The following is a 16,501-nucleotide window of genomic DNA, read 5'->3' on the forward strand; positions in this document are numbered from 1 at the left end:
CTTCCCAACGTCGTTATAGGATTTTCTTTTCGTCATAATTGAATATTTTAACGATAAGGTCTTTTTTATATGTGAAATAATATAGTCGATCGATCACTCAATCATGTGAAATCTTGTTAGACTCGTTTTAAATTAACTGATGAATACATTAAACTACATATAATACATATAGTTTTGTAAATTATAGATTAAAATATTATTTAAAAAAAGTAAATATTATAAATTGATGTTAACCTTTTTCAAACAAAAAAAGGAATATAAAAAAAAAATTGATTATCTAATTACGGGGTACAAGAAATTCATTAGCATCTAATTGAAGCAAATTAACAATACAAGGATAGATGGTTCATCCATGCTAGAGGCACCACTCTTCGAGCTTCATGTCTTCGATGATTATCATAAAATCACGAGTATCGAGGTGTCGATTTCCATAAAGATTGTTCTTTCTTCCTACATATGAATATGTGATCCTTAATTACTATCAAATTCTTCATAATTGCGGCCTTGTGGGTAATTATTGAAGTCTGCTGAAATTACAGTAAAATGAGGAAGAAGAAAGAGAAAATAGAGCGTTTGATTTTCATTAGATTGAAAATGAAATCATTACAAGAGAAGTGTATGTATACAACTATTACAACTTGCAACTTGCTGTAACAAACTAATTTGCTCTGACAAACTTCTTCTAGATCCGAGTAATCTTTCCATGTCAGCATGCTTGTAACAGAATGCCTCCTACGTGGCAGAGGCTTGATCATCAGTGTGATCATTATCATCAACAGTAATATATACAAGTATATAATGGTGTTATAATAGTATCAAATTCTATCAAACCGGTTTTGGTTGATAATTATGGAGGAGAGAAAGAATGAAATGGGTTTTGGCCTATTGAGTATGTAGTTTCCATATTTCATATTTGTTAATTCAATTAAATTTAGCGTCTTTTTTCTTGTCATATATAGCCGTCAAAATAGTCCCTTTGTTGTCTTTATCTTGTCCATATTTAATTGTAATACGAAGTATTATGTAATGTACACCTTGGTTTCAAATTTTTGAAGTCCGAGTCAAAGATTTTGATGAATTTAAACCTAGAATTAAAATTTGCTACATGTCCGACAAATGTGTGGCAACTCACTACTACTCCCTTTGTCGTTCAAAGATACATCATTTTTCTTCATCTATTATCTTTTAGATGACCCGTTTAATACATAATAAATACTTTTAATTAATATACTCGTAAAAATTGTAAAACTTTGATATCATACTAGTAGACATTATTAAAATGAATCTGACAATATCTCATATGACTATTATTTAATTTCTTAAGAATTAGTGCTAAAGTTTTTAAAGTTTGACATAAAAAATTACAATGGAACGTACATCTTTAAATAAAAGACAGAACAACTTAAGCCAGGGTTGCTTAATAAGCTAGCAATAAATCTAATAATCTATTATATCTTGGAAATTGCGTGCGTCACTTATTTCGAAACGAAGAGAGTAAAAAGAGCTAATTATTATATTAGTAAAAGAGAAAAAGGCTCACCGTATATATGTTACAAAGTAAAAGAAATTATGCTCGATATTATTAAAAGAGAAAAATGAAGTACTAACAAAAATAATAAATAAATATGTTTCCATATAAACTACACACATATGACTAGGTATAAGAGTATATGTATGATGATACAACATACAATTTACAAAGATGGCTTTCAATGATCGATAACCCTATCTCTTATACAAAACACCTATTACTAATTATCTCAACTTTACAAATTAGCTAGTAACTAAATAAATTGTCTGATCTAATGCATGTGAATAACACCAAAATTAACGAGACCAAATAACTAATTTAACTAAATTAAACTAACCAAATAATGAATCTTAAAATCCCTTTGAATTGGAAGAAATATTCTCCAAAACAAGTATAAAGTAACTTGGCTCACAAGGAATTTGAATGACACCTTGTTGATGATACCCGAACTCATTAGCCGATAATTGAAGCAAAGAAACAATACAAGGATGGTTCATCCACCAAGAGGCACCATAAACCTGTCTTCTTCCTCCACACACTTCCCTACCATAACCGGCACGTACCCTTTTCTAACTTCATGTTTTCTATGATCAACTTCTTCACAACATACCCTTGAATATCGAGTCCTCGACATTAATATGATCGTATTGTAGTAGTATTGGTAGGAATGACGATGATCTATTAGTCGTCCTTAGTTTATATTTGTTGAATGAAGGATAGAAAAAAAAATATGCATGCATGTGTTTTATATATAGCTTAGTTTATAAATTTATGTTACAATTCTCGAGTTTGATCTCAACCTTAGGCTTATATATAAATAAATTAAATACTTTGTGTATAATAATATAATATTGTCGTCGCGCATATAAAATAATATTTTGTGGAATCGCATAGCTCACAAGTTTGAAAGATGAAGTGGTCCGAGTCAAATACCAAGAACAAATAAACAGTCAATTAAAAATCATTCTCACCATCGTTATTTGAATAAAAATCATTCTTAGCTCACCATCGTTATTTAGTCTTATGTAGTCATCTAATTTGAACTTTTTTCAGCTGCTTTAGATTTTATTGCCAATATGGGAAAATTCACAATTGCAACGTAATTACATAAGGGCATCTATTGTGGGCCTGAGAGGCTATAGCCTTCATTCGTGGGGCGAAGTGTTTTGTTTGTTACTTCTTCGTCCTTTCTTTCTTTTTTTTTTTTTTTTTTAGGAATTACTTCTTCGTCTTTTAACGTTTGTGCTACTTTTCTTTATAGTCTATTAATTATATTTTTCTCTATATGATTTTTGGTTAGTTGTAGCATATCACAATTCTACTTTCAGACTAATTATACGTGGTCACAATAAATAGGGATAAAGGAAGGTTTAATTTGCTTTTACACAATCTTGAATACTTGGTATAAATTTTTTTGGGGTATGAAAAGTCAAGTGGATAAGTAATGTCAATAAGATTTGATCTCAGCTTTTGAATATCACGAAATCATCTCAAAACATTACTCAACTAATCTAATGGAATTAGCTTAGAAGTTAAAACCTATGTCATGGAGCATTGATAGCCGGCATAGCCCAGTCAACATACCACCAATCTTGAATCCCAAGTTATAAATGTTAAACGAAGTAAGGGAAGTATATTCTTATATCAAACATATCAGCTTATCAGGTCATCCACGCACCTAAATCTAAATTTTAATTTAGTGCATGTGCCATATTATAGATTATAAAAATATTAGGTGATACTAGGAAAATACGTGTGCGTAAGTTTAACAAATTTCACTCACAAAGTTTTAGTTTTTCACATAACCACGGGAATTATTTTTTATATGGGTCGAAAACATCTACTTATATTTGACTGAATGTTTGGTGTTTCCCTAATACGGAGAAGATAATAAAAACAGCGTTTAGTAAGGGAATATTTGACTGAATTAGTACGAGTGCTAGGAAGCCCCAAATATCATATTGTTAGGGATGGAACTTTTTTTAATTTGGTCGTTTTATGAACTACACTCTCTCTTCTAATGATCGATGAAGTCCAACCCATATCTATCACATTAGCAGCTAGAGTAAAATATGTGTCTTAATTAAATTAGAAAACCCAATAAGAAGGAAAGTTCGATTCTCTTACAAATCAACATTTTTCTCTAGGAGTAAATACATAACTATCTTATTTGAATTTTAGGATATATCATATCAATAAGTCTTGTATAAAGCAAACTTACTTTAATTTTATTGTAAGACGATTAATTTAAGGGTAACTTTCACAGTTTCTATGGTAACTTTAATCCCTTTAAGGTTGACTTTTAATTATAATGAATTTGATTGTATTTTAATAATGTGTAATTTTTAATGAATACATGCATGTCATGAAGGCTAATATGATTAATCTAATGCGTTATATAAATTTATAAGTATTTTTTACGGGTAGAATGTATATTAGGAAAATGGTAACTTTTGTAATATATAAGATTTTAAGGGTAACTTTACCCGTCTTACAATAACTTATTGAAAGTCAGCCTTAATCAAGAATTTGTGTTATCTCATTAGAATTGAAAAACTCAAAGTATTTTATTTGCATGTCATAATTATTGAGTTGTTCAAGTTTCTTGTTCAGTTTAACTCGATCGTAATATTATAACTAATTAGTTATAATACACTGATAATTAAGTGGTATTTTTTCCTCTAATGTAAAACTAAGTATATGGTCTATTTACTTGATTTTCACTTAATTTAACTTAATTATTTGAATTTAATTAAACTTATCTGAATGTACTTAAAATGTCTAAACTTAGCAAAACTGTACATATTATACTCCGATATGATCCGTAATTTATTCAGTTGTAAATTCAATTTGTCTTACTAGCTAGCTCATTACTCATGTGAAAAACAAATTTGAACTTAAATGCACCGTATATATATACTTGTCATATACTCTGCTGTGAATTTATTCGGACTTATTATATTAAGTAAATATGCTGAAATAAGGTGAACAAAGCATGAAATAAGGTGAACCAATAATATAAGAGAAGATGAAAAATTCATCATTGTAGTTCAATTCTACATATTTGGTAGAGACTTTATATATTGCACTACTCCAATATACAAAGAAAGGAACAAGGATGATCTCCAATCATTGTGCGCCTGTGCTTCAATTTTAAATAGAAATATTACAAAAATTATCTTGATTAGGAGGAAAAAAAAACCTAATTACCATAAAAATATATGTACCATAGTCGATCTAATGATTAAGCTAATCATAAATATATTACTCCCTTATTAATTGGAAGAAATATTTTCCAAAAGAAGTCTAAAATGACATGTTTCACAAGGTATATGAATAACACCTTCTTGATGATAACCAAATTCATTGGCAGATAATTGAAGCAAATCAACAATAATAGGATGATTCATCCAACCAAGAGGTAACATAAATCTCTCTTCTTCTTCCTCACACTTGCCTACCATAATAGGCACACGCCCTTTTCGAGTTTCACGTCTAGGATGATTATTATTCATCACTTCCTCACAACTTAATCTTGAGTATCGAGGTGGCGACATAGATGAAGATTGCTCCTTCTTCCTACTTATCCTTCTTATCAAGTTCTTCATAGTTGGTGATAGTAGTTGATACTTGATAGTGATCGAAGAAGAAAAGGAATGAATGTGTTTTTGTTTTTGTGTTAGTTGTTTGAAAAAATGAGTGCATGTTTGTTGTATATATATATATAGAGGAGTCGATTTAAAAATTGCCACTTGGATATATATGTCGTTTTCTTGTATATACAAATAGAGATTAAGTTAGATGTATTAGTATTACTGCTTTGTTGAAATGCATAGCTTACAAGTTTGAAGAAATCTAGTCAAAGATGAACAAAATATATAAAAGTATTCACTAATTTCGACATCAAGCATCCAACGGATCAAAAGGGGAAAAACCCTTTATTGTAATTAGTTAGCTAATAGTAACACATTCTATTATGATAACTTCTCATATTTCTTGGTACTTTATAATATACTTCCTCCATTTTTTTAATAGTTGCAACACACACCTTTTTACGGTATTTAAGAAATTGGGGTTTACATGATTTAATATACTTTAAAATGGGGTGAGAGATTGTTAGAAGTATAATTTAGTGGGTCGTGCTTGTACTTTAAATAAGGGAAACTGTACAACTTTTCCTCAAAAATAATTAACTTTCCAGTTATAGTGTGTTCCAACTTCCAAGTGTTGTGACATTTCCATTTTAGAAAAGTGTTACAAGTTTTTATAAATGACTTGCAAGTATTTAAAAACGGAGGAAGTATGTTTTTGATGAAAATTTTATACTTCCTATGTTTCTCTAATATTTGCCCGTATAGAACATTTCATCTATACTATACACTCAAATTTAAAGATGAACCATTTATATTATAAGAGCAATACTTCATCCGTTTTATTTTTTTTAGTACAATTTTCTTACACTTATATGCTATTTCATGCAAAGCTTTGATCATGGATTTATTTCGTTATTTTAAAAAATTATAATATGAAGAATTTTTTTTTAAGACAAACATTGACACTAATCACACGCCGGCCTACTACATACTACGTATATACTATAACATTCATTATTTTTATATAAACAATAAATTCTGGTTAAAATTAATATATAAATAGTGTAAAAACCATATGTTAAAAAAACAATACAAAAAAACAATTCATCTTTAATAAGCTTATATGCATGCGAACATTAGACATTGTATAGAATATGAAACGGGAACAACAAAAATAAACAATTGAAGTATTATCATTCATACTACTTTACGCATCCTAATGCACAATTTAAATTCCAAATCTTTAATTATATGTGAAATTTCAATTATAATTTTTGTAATATTTATAAAAACTATACTAAATGAATATAATAATATGTAAATATGTAATTAAAAATGGTTTGAGTAAATTGAATAATGTCAACCATTCAAATGGTGCATTATTTATGGAACAAAGGAAGTATATTATTGTTTGATCCAACTATCCTATTAACTTCGAGAACTTCGTAATTTCGTATATCAATATCTTATTGACATCGATTAAAATTGGGTGAGTCGGACTCACGGTGAGTCCAATATATCTGACAATAAATAATAATCTAATATCTGACAATAATATGCTAATATATGACATTAATATTCTAATATCTAACATTAATAATCTAATATTTGACATTAATAATCTAATATATGACATTAGATTATTAATGTCAGATATTAGAATATTATTGTCAGATATTAGAATACTATTGTCAGATATATTAGACTCGCGGTGAGTCCCGGTGTCACGCAAAAGTCTCTCTATCGACATAGCACCAAATTACAACCTACCTTTCCTCGTTATTTGAGATTTTGAGTCTTGTTTAGACGTAGATAGCGATGTATATTAAAATTCTTGCCACTTATTTGGAAAAATTGTTAGCCAATTGTATTTCACTTATTAAATAAATACTTGTATGTAAATTTCTGAGTAAGATTATTGGTCTATTGACTTTTTACAAGTATATATTTATAGAAAGTAACTGGATCTTACTTCATGAAGTCAAATATAGCAGGCTTCTAGTCTTCGACTGCTCTAATCATCCCAATCAATGTCGACTTGTGCACTTTTTTACTTTTCTAAACATTAAGTTATAAAGTTATCATGTTCTAATGATGATTAACTCCTTCTAATAACCACGTGCTAAATTAATCTTAAATGGAGAAAGTGATTATGGAAGTGAGATTACTTGCTATCCACTGGCCCTAGTGGATTAAGTACTGGAAAATCGATTTTAGTGGACATGTCCACGCTTAGCTTGATGCTAATTTTCTAACAGTTAGCCGACTTTTAAACAAGTAAAAACGTTATACACTTATACTATGAGTTAGACGTTAAAGATGTTATAATTGTTATGCTCCGTATGTGATGCTTGATCTACTTTTCATATTACATGAACTTCAACGACTTCATTCATTTATTAATAATCACCTTTTTGCATAATTATTGAACTTTGACTAATGGTCTTATTTGGGAGTGTTAAATATCATTGCCATTTAAATTTATCAAAACCGCATCATTTCAAGAAAAGGGTCATTATTGCCCTTTTTAAACCCTAACCCATTTTTTTCTCCCCAACCACCACAACCAAATAGTAGAGGCTACCGGCTGCAGTTGGTAGCGGCGAAAGCCAGCGGCGGCACATAAGCAGGCGTTCGGTCACGATAACCCTAGGTCAAAACGATTACCGTGGACAGTAACTGGTTTTAGCTCCGGTTGACCACGGTAACCGGAGCCCAAAACTGGTTACTATGACGGTTAATCACTTTGTGACTCCCGGTTTTTCTCCGGCCAATCAAACCCCTATAAACCCTAGAAAAAAGCCGTACCTGCTGAAAAGCCGACTATGGTGTTTCCGGTTCATTCTTCGATGAGCCACCTTGATCACGATCCATTATTTCTCGTGGACTTTCGCGGTCGTGGTGGCAATCCGTGTGTAGATGGTGGTGGTTGACACGGTTGTTGTGGGTTGTGTGGTCGACTTAGTAGCGTGGGTTGTACTGGTGTCGTGATTGGTGATGGTTGACTTAGCTTGGTTGTGGTGGATGGACTACTGTTAAAGAAAGAAAAATGGGAATGTTTTTTAGTAAGGACAAGAAATGTTTCTTTACATGAAATGTTTGACGATTTGATAATTTTTTTATGGCGCTATTTAGCATTTCATTAATTTTTACTGTAAACGTAATCTAGCTATATACTTCGACCCATGTATCTTTTCATTTGCATTTTTATGGGATTTGTGAGGGCAAAATTTTTACACTTATTTTATTTCGTAAAAGTAATGATTTTAAGAAAAAATATTATGAACGCACATGTATTAAATAAAAATCAATATTGAGTAAAAAGTTTTTCAAAAAGTGCTTACATAAAAGAATACAATGTACTTCATATATTTCTAAGAGACAATTTTGCAATTATTGTAGTCACTGCAAAAACAAAATTTGCACCCTTGATTATCATTATATTAATTAGGATCATTGATTTAAATTGACCATAAAAATACCCAAAAATATTCTTTAACTGTTTTTTCATAATCCTCTACACAATAAACTACTCCATTGATGATTTTTTGCAAAGTATGTATATGAGTAACAAAACATGAAATCTACCAATAAGTGCAAGAATGATCGGGGAGAGTTATGGAGAGCAATAATTAAATAATTACGAATTGTGTAATTATCCTATCCAATTACCTAGAGTTGGGCATGGGCCGGGGCAGCCCGCGGGTGGCATGGGCACGACACATTAGCGGCCCAACACGACATGAGCCTGCTAGCGGCACGACACGGTACGAGGAACGAGGGATGGGCCGGGCCGTGAGAAAAAAAAATAGGCACAAGCGCGCGCGCGGCACGAACTTTTGACCCGCCAGCACGACTCATAATAATGAAAATAATTAAAAAAAAAACTATAAATAATAAAAATAAATATTATAAAACTAAAAAAATAATAAAAAGAACCATAATAATATAAAGAACTATAAATAATAAAAATAAAAATAATAAAAATATTAAAATTAATTAATTAATAATAAAAATAAAAGGCTGGCACGCGACCCGGCCCGCTAGGTACGTGGGCCGGGCCGTGGATTGGGGTGTGCCATTTGGTGGCATAGTCCGCCATCACCTAGGCCCGGCACGACTCGTGACGACCCGACACGACACGATGTCCAGCTCTACAATTACCCATATAGTTCGTATATGTATAAAATCGTATCCCTTTTTTCAAGTTTGTTTGGCAGTTTCCCATTGATTGTTTGGTTATACTTTAATGTTATCCATGTTAATTATATTGTTCCTCCATACCTATTTAATGGAGATTTAGGTTGAAGGTTGAAACCTTGGATGTTGGAATTACATCAACGGCGGCAACAAGCAGTTTTTTTTTTTTTTTTTGGGGTAAAAATAAAGTAGTTTAAAAAATTCTTTATAATTAAGAACTCAAATATATAAATGGACAATATTAATCATTGATATTTAAACGATTGAGATTGAAAGTAATTATAATGGCTAAATTTTTATGTAGTCATTGAAAAGTCTTCCTATTTCTAACAATATTAAAAGAATTCACTGGTTGAAACGTTAACATTTTAAACCACAAAGGTAAAAAAAATAAATAAATAAATAAAAATTGATGATTAATTTTTTTAATTGTAAAAGCGCATTATGTTGATGTATGTATGTCGGTATGTCAGTGTCTCCATTTTGCATTTGAGTCTGCTGCCATTGGGCCATGGAGTTAGCCCAAGTAGCGGGTATGGCCCAAAGCAATTTGCAATCTTGGGCCATGCAGATATTAACCAAGTAGCTGCACGTGATATGTTTCAAGGACACGTGGAATAATAAATCTTCTTGGAGTTGAACAAATCCTACTTAAGAATGTTGGAGAAGAGTTTGTCCACGTACAAGTTAAATATTGACAATGAATAGGGCCGGCTAGTGACACAACCTGAAACAATAAAAGTCGTGGCATGGGACAATGGTGAGGATGCAAAGTTGTGAATTGTGATGTTGAGCTCAAGGTTCGACCACATTTTTTGCACAATAAAGCATATATACAATAAAGGTGCACATGCCTTAAAAAAAAAAAAAAAAAAAAAAAAGGCGCACATATTTTATAACGATCATGCATCTTGATTGATCAATCATCTGTTGATCAACATTTTTACATCAATGATGATCTATAAACTGAATGATTTGACGAAATAAAAAGAAGATAAAAGATAATTAATGACGAAGGAACAACTAACACTAGAAGTGTCATTCCTATATATTATAATTCACAAAAACTATACAACTAGTCAAACGAGTCAATTATAAAAAAACTCGTAAAAGCGATAAATGCGCTAAAAGTCGTCTAATCCCCTTTATAAACGCTAATTAAATTTATATCTAATGATTTTTACACGAATTAAACTACCCAACTCATATTGCGATCCATTATAGATTATATGGTCACTTACTTTTTCGAAGATGATATATTCTCCATAATAACTCTAAAATGACTTGGTTCATAAGGTATATGAATAACACCTTGTTGTTGATACCCAAACTCATTAGCAGATAATTGAAGCAACTCTACAATACAAGGATGGTTCATCCACCCACAAGGCACCATAAACCTTCTTGTTGCTCCTCACTAAAGCCTACCATAACCGGCACATACCCTCTTCTAATTTCATGTCTAGCATCACCATCCCTAGCAATATCACAAGATAACCTTGAATATCGAGACAATGATCTCGACGAGTTTTCGCCCTTCTTCCTAGCTATCTTTGCTATAAAATCCTTCATTTTATTTGATAATTACATACTATAGGGGAGAAATCAGAACTATTAAGAGTTTTGTGATGCTTGCAAAATTATAATATATGCATTAATGCATGCATTGATGCATATAATTGCATGTCTTTATATAGTAGTCCAAGTTGTCCAAGCTAGTAGCTAGCTAAGCTAGCTCCTTGACTATTATTTTGGGATGTTTACAAAATTTACTGTAAATTCAGTGGACATGAATATTACTATAAGAAGTTGAAGTCAAAGTCTAAAATAAACGATGAAACATTCCCTCAATCTAAGTCAACGTAATAATATATATAGCCTTTAATGTTGACTTTTTTGTCCCTTTTGTACTTATACTACAATAATTCAATTACTAACAGTTAAAGAATTGAAGGAATGATAGAGTTTCTCTTACCAACAAATGATTTGTATGCATGCTCTACTTTGTACTAAAACGCTACAGCCTCACATACAATATGTGTTGGTAGTAAACTAGTAACTAACAAGTAGTTGAAGTCCTTGAAGAGTAATTTGAACTATGGTTGACATCTTGCAAATATAACAAGGTGTCCAAATTATACCTTTGATATAAAATTACATCAATGGGCCAGGGAGGAGATTGAATGTAATGCCATATAAGACGGAAATTGTGAAATATGAATACAATATAGAATATGTTATGTATTAGTAGTTTTTTTTTATGCGAATGAGTCACAAACACATTACAAATTACAAATGGAAGAATTAAAGGAGACTCGAACCTGTAACCTATCATATCATATACAAGCCCTCAATCTTTGTCAATACGCCAAGACTTTTTCAGTCATATATTAATATTTTATAATATACTTTATTTCTGAAAGTAGTGAAAAATAATTGAATATAATGAAATTGTTAAAAATATTTTACTGATGGTAAGATATTTATCAGTGAAAGGATGAAGATAGGAAGTAAGTAGTAGAATGGTAGGAAAACTCTTTTCTTGTTTTTCAACTTGAGTTCACAATACGTGAACTTTCATTTATATAGCCAAAATAATTGAATATAATAATATACATTATTGTACTTTATACAAATTATTGTACTTAGTAAAGTCTTCATTGACTTTAATTACCACATGTGAAGTTCAATTCAATCATGTTTCTCAACACTCCCCTTTGAACGTTCACATGGAATGGGGTACAAGTTGCCTCATTAAAAACCTTGCTAGGTAAAACCCTTATGGGGTAAATACCATAGCTAGGGAAAAAGTACAACGATATAGTATTATATGCTTTGGTATACTGCCTCGTTAAAAACCTTGTCAGGAAAAACCCGGTGGGATAAAAACCTGATCGAAGGGCTATCAACTCTGCATGATTTGATGATGTCGCGGTCAATGTCTGCTTTGTTGATTTCCATGATATTTGCAGTGCCGCCATAAGTGAACACATATCCATTTTGTGACTTGGCATTTTGAGGATCTGATAAGTATCCAGCGTCTGCATACCCAATGAGAGCAGCATCTTGTTTTGGTTGGTAATATAAACCAAGGTCTTGTGTCCCTCGTAGGTACCGGAGTAAGTGTCGAACTCCCTTCCAATGCCTATATGTTGGTGCATTGCTGTGTCTGGCTAACAAATTCACAGAGAAAGCTATGTCGGGTCTAGTATTGTTAGCTAAGTACATTAAGGCTCCAATTGCACTTAAGTATGGTACTTCTGGACCAAAAATCTCTTCATTTTCTTCTCGGGATCTAAATGGATCATTTTTCATATTCAAAGAACGAACAACCATTGGGAAGTTGGTTGGGGTTGCTTTGTCCATGAAGAAACGTTTCAAAACTCTTTCTGTATAGTTTGATTGATGGAAAAAAATGCCATGACTCAAGTGCTCAATTTGTAGTCCAAGGCAAAATTTAGTTTTCCCAAGGTCTTTCATCTCAAATTCTTTCATCAAGTATTTTGCAGTTTTCTCAAGTTCATTTGGGGTTCCGATGATATTTAAATCATCAACATAAACTGCAATGATAGCGAATCCTGATTGTGATCGCTTTATGAAAACACAGGGACTAACTTGGTTGTTTTTGAATCCTTCTCTCATAAGGTATTCACTCAGACGGTTGTACTACATCCTTCCAGATTGTTTCAATCCATAAAGTGACCTTTTTAGTTTTATGGAAAGCAGTTGTCTAGGCTTGTGGTTTTCTGGTAGTCTTAGTCCTTCGGGGAATTTCATGTAAATGTCCGTATCGAGTGACCCATACAAATACGCAGTCACTACATCCATTAATCGCATTTGCAGTCCTTTTGTGACTGTCAAACTTACCAGAAATCTTAATGTAGTTGCATCAACCACTGGAGAATATGTTTCTTCATAATCAATCCCTGGAATTTGAGAAAATCCTTGGGCTACAAGTCTTGCCTTGTATCTAACTATTTCATTTTTCTCATTACGTTTTCTCACAAATACCCATTTGTATCCAACGGGTTTATACCTGCTGGTGTAAGGGTTATTTTCCCAAAAACTTCTCGTTTTTCAAGTGACTTTAACTCAGCCAGCATTGCCTCCTTCCACTTTGGCCAATCACTCCTACGTCGACATTCTTCTACAGTTCTTGGTTCAACATCATTTTCATCAGACACGATGTCGATTACGATGGAATTTGCAAATGTTTCATTAACGATAACATCTTTCCTATTCCACTGAGTCTTTGTAGAGACGTAATTCATTGAAATTTCATTGTTATCGATGTTTTGAACATCTTGTTCATTCCCCGTAGGGTTGTCTTCTTGTTCGTCCCTTTTGGATTATCATCATTTTCTTTACTTTCATCCACATTTGGTTTTTCTTGACCTTCTGACGGGGGAACATCATTAGTCTCATTTTCTATTACATCCAATCTTTTCAATTTCTTGGCTTAGAATCTTTTGAACCAAGTGGTCTTCCACGCTTTCTGCGTGCCTAAGATTCATTTTCTATGGCCTTATTACCAGTTGGGATTTCAATACGTGCAGGGGCATTTTCTGCTGGTATATGTGATTTTGTCACCTTCTTTGTGTCTACAAATGCATCAGGCAATTGATTTGCAACACTTTGTAAATGAACAATTTTCTTAACTTCTTGTTCACACATATTTGTTCGTGGGTCTAACATCAACAGTTGTGTTGCATTCCAAATGAGTTCAATTTCTTTCTTATGTGGGTCCACTTTCTCTCCCCTAAGGCTGGGAATACTGTTTCATTAAAGTGACAGTCCGCAAATCTAGCCGTAAATAAGTCACCAGTCCATGGTTCAAGGTATTTAATTATAGAGGGGGATTCAAACCCGACATAAATTCCCAGCCTTCTTTGTGGACCCATTTTTTTTGTTCGTTGGGGGTGGAGCAATGGGAACATATACAGCACAACCAAAGATTTTTAGATGTGAGATACTTGGTTCTCGACCACAAACAAGTTGTAGTGATGAGAATTTATGATAAGCTGTAGGTCTCAATCTAATTAGCGCTGCTGCATGTATTATAGCATGTCCCCAAGCAGATGATGGCAATCTTGACCTCATTAATAATGGTCTTGCAATCAATTGTAATCTCTTAATTAGTGATTCAGCTAGACCATTTTGTGTATGAACATGAGCTACTGGGTGTTCAACATCAATTCCAATTGACATACAATAATCATTAAATGTTTGGGATGTAAATTCCCCAGCATTGTCAAGTCTTATTTTCTTTATTGTATGATCTGGGAATTGTGCTCTTAATTTGATGATTTGGGCAAGTAATTTTGCAAAGGCAACATTTCTACTTGAAAGTAGACTAACATGTGACCATCGTGTAGAGCCATCAATTAAAACCATGAAATATCGAAATGGTCCACATGCTGGATTAATTGGCCCACATATATCTCCCTGAATTCTTTCCAAGAATTTTGGAGATTCAGTAGCAATTTTGTTCATAGATGGCCTTATTATTAATTTGCCAAGTGAACATGCAGAGCATGTTAATTCATCTGATCGGGGAATTTTGACATTTCTTATTGAATGTCCAACTGAATGTGCTACTATTCTTTGCATCATCCCAGTTGCTGGATGTCCCAAACGATCATGCCATAAAAAATCAAATGTTTGTCATCTAACTTCTGGTTAGATACCATATTGATTTCCCGGGTCGTATGTTTATACGATATAACCCCGAAGAATATGCTGGCAATTTCTCATATATATGTTTCTTGCCATGTTTTTCTGCCGTGAGGCATACATACTCTTTTTGATCTGTTGTCATTGTTTCTAGATGATAGCCATTTTGGCGTACATCTTTAAAGCTTATGAGATTTCTTCGAGATTTACTCAAATATAAAGAATTATTGATTATTAATTTTGTTCCATTTGGAAGCATTATACAAGCCTTTCCAGATCCTTCAATTAATTTTGCTGACCGGAAATGGTGTTTACATTTGCTTGAAACAACTTTAGTTGTGAAAAATAATTTCTATCTTTTAAGATAGTGTGCGTTGTTCCCCTGTCCAAAAGGCATTGATATTCGGAACTAACTTCAGGTAGATCCATATCTTCATAAAATAAATTTGAGATTAGTTTAGAATAATATCATACAAACTTTTATTGATGATAGAGATTAAAAGTACATTAAAATACAGGGAACTAAGAAAATACATTAAAACATAGCATATGTTACATTAGTAGATGAGAAACCTAAGTATTGTTGTTTTCTCCGAGAATGAAATCATTTCCAATTTCAGTTATCCATGAAATAATCAGACACATCAAGGCTGGGACAAGGAGCATTTTCCTCATTAACATAATTTGCTTCTGCATTTTTCTCTTTGCCTTTTACAGAAGCCTGGTAAAGGTCTACCAAATGTTTGGCCGTTCGACAAGTACGTCCCCAATGTCCTGTCATGCCACATCTGTAACATGTGTCTTTTCCTTTCGAAGGAGTTTGTTTGTGGCTTCCAGATAACTGTCCCTTCTGTTTTTCAAAATTTTTGAAATTACTGTTTCTTTGAAAATTATTTCTACACGACCACGGCCGCGTCCGCGATAATTTCCACGACCTCTTCCACGGCCATTGTAATTTCCACGTCCACCTCTTCTTGTAGCATTTGACTCGGGTGGATAGGAATTTGTTGCATTTGCCTCATGATGAGTGGCCAAAGACCCAGTTGGTCTGAGATTATGATTTTTCAAAAAAGATCGCTATTTTGTTCCGCAACAAGCAATACACTCATTAATTCATTAAACTTCTTAAAACCTCTTTCACGATATTGTTCTTGCAACAGTATGTTGCTTGCATGAAAGGTAGTGAGTGTTTTTTCAATCATTTGTTCATCGGTGACTGGATGATCACAGTATCTCAATATAGATACTATCTCATGTATGGTTGAATTGTAATCTATTACAGATTTGAAATCCTGGAACCGTAAATTTGTCCAGTCAAATAATGCCTTAGGAAGGAGCACCCTTTTGTGGTGTCCAAATCTTTCATTAAGGCAATCCCATAATTCTTTGGGATCTTCAACCATCATGTACTCAGTTTAAGGCCTTCATGTAAATGATGCCTTAGTAACACTAAGACTTTTGCCTTTTCTTGTTCGGTAATGGGTTTTTCAACCGTCATTGCAGA

The 16,501-nt window shown here is 32.5% G+C and overlaps 4 protein-coding genes across 4 annotated transcripts; all 4 read right to left on the bottom strand.

Moving 5' to 3' along the window:
• Positions 1-355: 355 nt before the first annotated feature.
• On the bottom strand, positions 356-5,139 carry LOC110696410 (auxin-responsive protein SAUR71-like). The gene is made up of 2 exons (XM_021873697.1): positions 4,875-5,139; positions 356-450 (listed from the first exon to the last, which is right to left on the bottom strand). The coding sequence occupies exons 1-2, from the start codon at positions 5,137-5,139 to the stop codon at positions 356-358; spliced, it is 360 nt and encodes a 119-aa protein (XP_021729389.1).
• Positions 5,140-12,990: 7,851 nt separating this feature from the next.
• Positions 12,991-13,595, bottom strand: LOC110696411. Its single transcript, XM_021873698.1, has 2 exons — positions 13,361-13,595; positions 12,991-13,250 (listed from the first exon to the last, which is right to left on the bottom strand). The coding sequence occupies exons 1-2, from the start codon at positions 13,593-13,595 to the stop codon at positions 12,991-12,993; spliced, it is 495 nt and encodes a 164-aa protein (XP_021729390.1).
• Positions 13,596-13,827: 232 nt separating this feature from the next.
• LOC110696412 lies at positions 13,828-15,142 on the bottom strand. The gene is made up of 2 exons (XM_021873699.1): positions 15,012-15,142; positions 13,828-14,098 (listed from the first exon to the last, which is right to left on the bottom strand). Exons 1-2 carry the CDS (start codon positions 15,140-15,142, stop codon positions 13,828-13,830), a joined length of 402 nt encoding a protein of 133 aa, XP_021729391.1.
• Positions 15,143-15,613: 471 nt separating this feature from the next.
• LOC110696413 lies at positions 15,614-16,400 on the bottom strand. Its single transcript, XM_021873701.1, has 2 exons — positions 16,101-16,400; positions 15,614-15,847 (listed from the first exon to the last, which is right to left on the bottom strand). The coding sequence occupies exons 1-2, from the start codon at positions 16,398-16,400 to the stop codon at positions 15,614-15,616; spliced, it is 534 nt and encodes a 177-aa protein (XP_021729393.1).
• Between the last annotated feature and the right edge of the window lie 101 nt (positions 16,401-16,501).

Source organism: Chenopodium quinoa, unplaced genomic scaffold (assembly GCF_001683475.1).
Source record: "Chenopodium quinoa cultivar QQ74 unplaced genomic scaffold, ASM168347v1, whole genome shotgun sequence".
In the NCBI taxonomy this organism is placed as follows: Eukaryota; Viridiplantae; Streptophyta; class Magnoliopsida; order Caryophyllales; family Amaranthaceae; genus Chenopodium; species Chenopodium quinoa.

What these genes read in the sequence shown, in the direction of transcription:
- LOC110696410 (XM_021873697.1), bottom strand. Translation starts at nt 5,139, where the DNA reads ATGAAGAACTTGATAAGAAGGATAAGTAGGAAGAAGGAGCAATCTTCA. An exon ending in ATTTGGTTATCATCAAGAAG is followed by an intron (nt 451 to 4,874) that starts GTGTTATTCATA and finishes ATTCATATGTAG; the next exon opens with GAAGAAAGAACAATCTTTAT.
- LOC110696411 (XM_021873698.1), bottom strand. Translation starts at nt 13,595, where the DNA reads ATGAATTACGTCTCTACAAAGACTCAGTGGAATAGGAAAGATGTTATC. An exon ending in AATAACCCTTACACCAGCAG is followed by an intron (nt 13,251 to 13,360) that starts GTATAAACCCGT and finishes CTCAAATTCCAG; the next exon opens with GGATTGATTATGAAGAAACA.
- LOC110696412 (XM_021873699.1), bottom strand. Translation starts at nt 15,142, where the DNA reads ATGACAACAGATCAAAAAGAGTATGTATGCCTCACGGCAGAAAAACAT. An exon ending in CGACCCGGGAAATCAATATG is followed by an intron (nt 14,099 to 15,011) that starts GTATCTAACCAG and finishes TTAATGAAACAG; the next exon opens with TATTCCCAGCCTTAGGGGAG.
- LOC110696413 (XM_021873701.1), bottom strand. Translation starts at nt 16,400, where the DNA reads ATGGTTGAAGATCCCAAAGAATTATGGGATTGCCTTAATGAAAGATTT. An exon ending in AGTTTAATGAATTAATGAGT is followed by an intron (nt 15,848 to 16,100) that starts GTATTGCTTGTT and finishes TTTGAAAAACAG; the next exon opens with AAGGGACAGTTATCTGGAAG.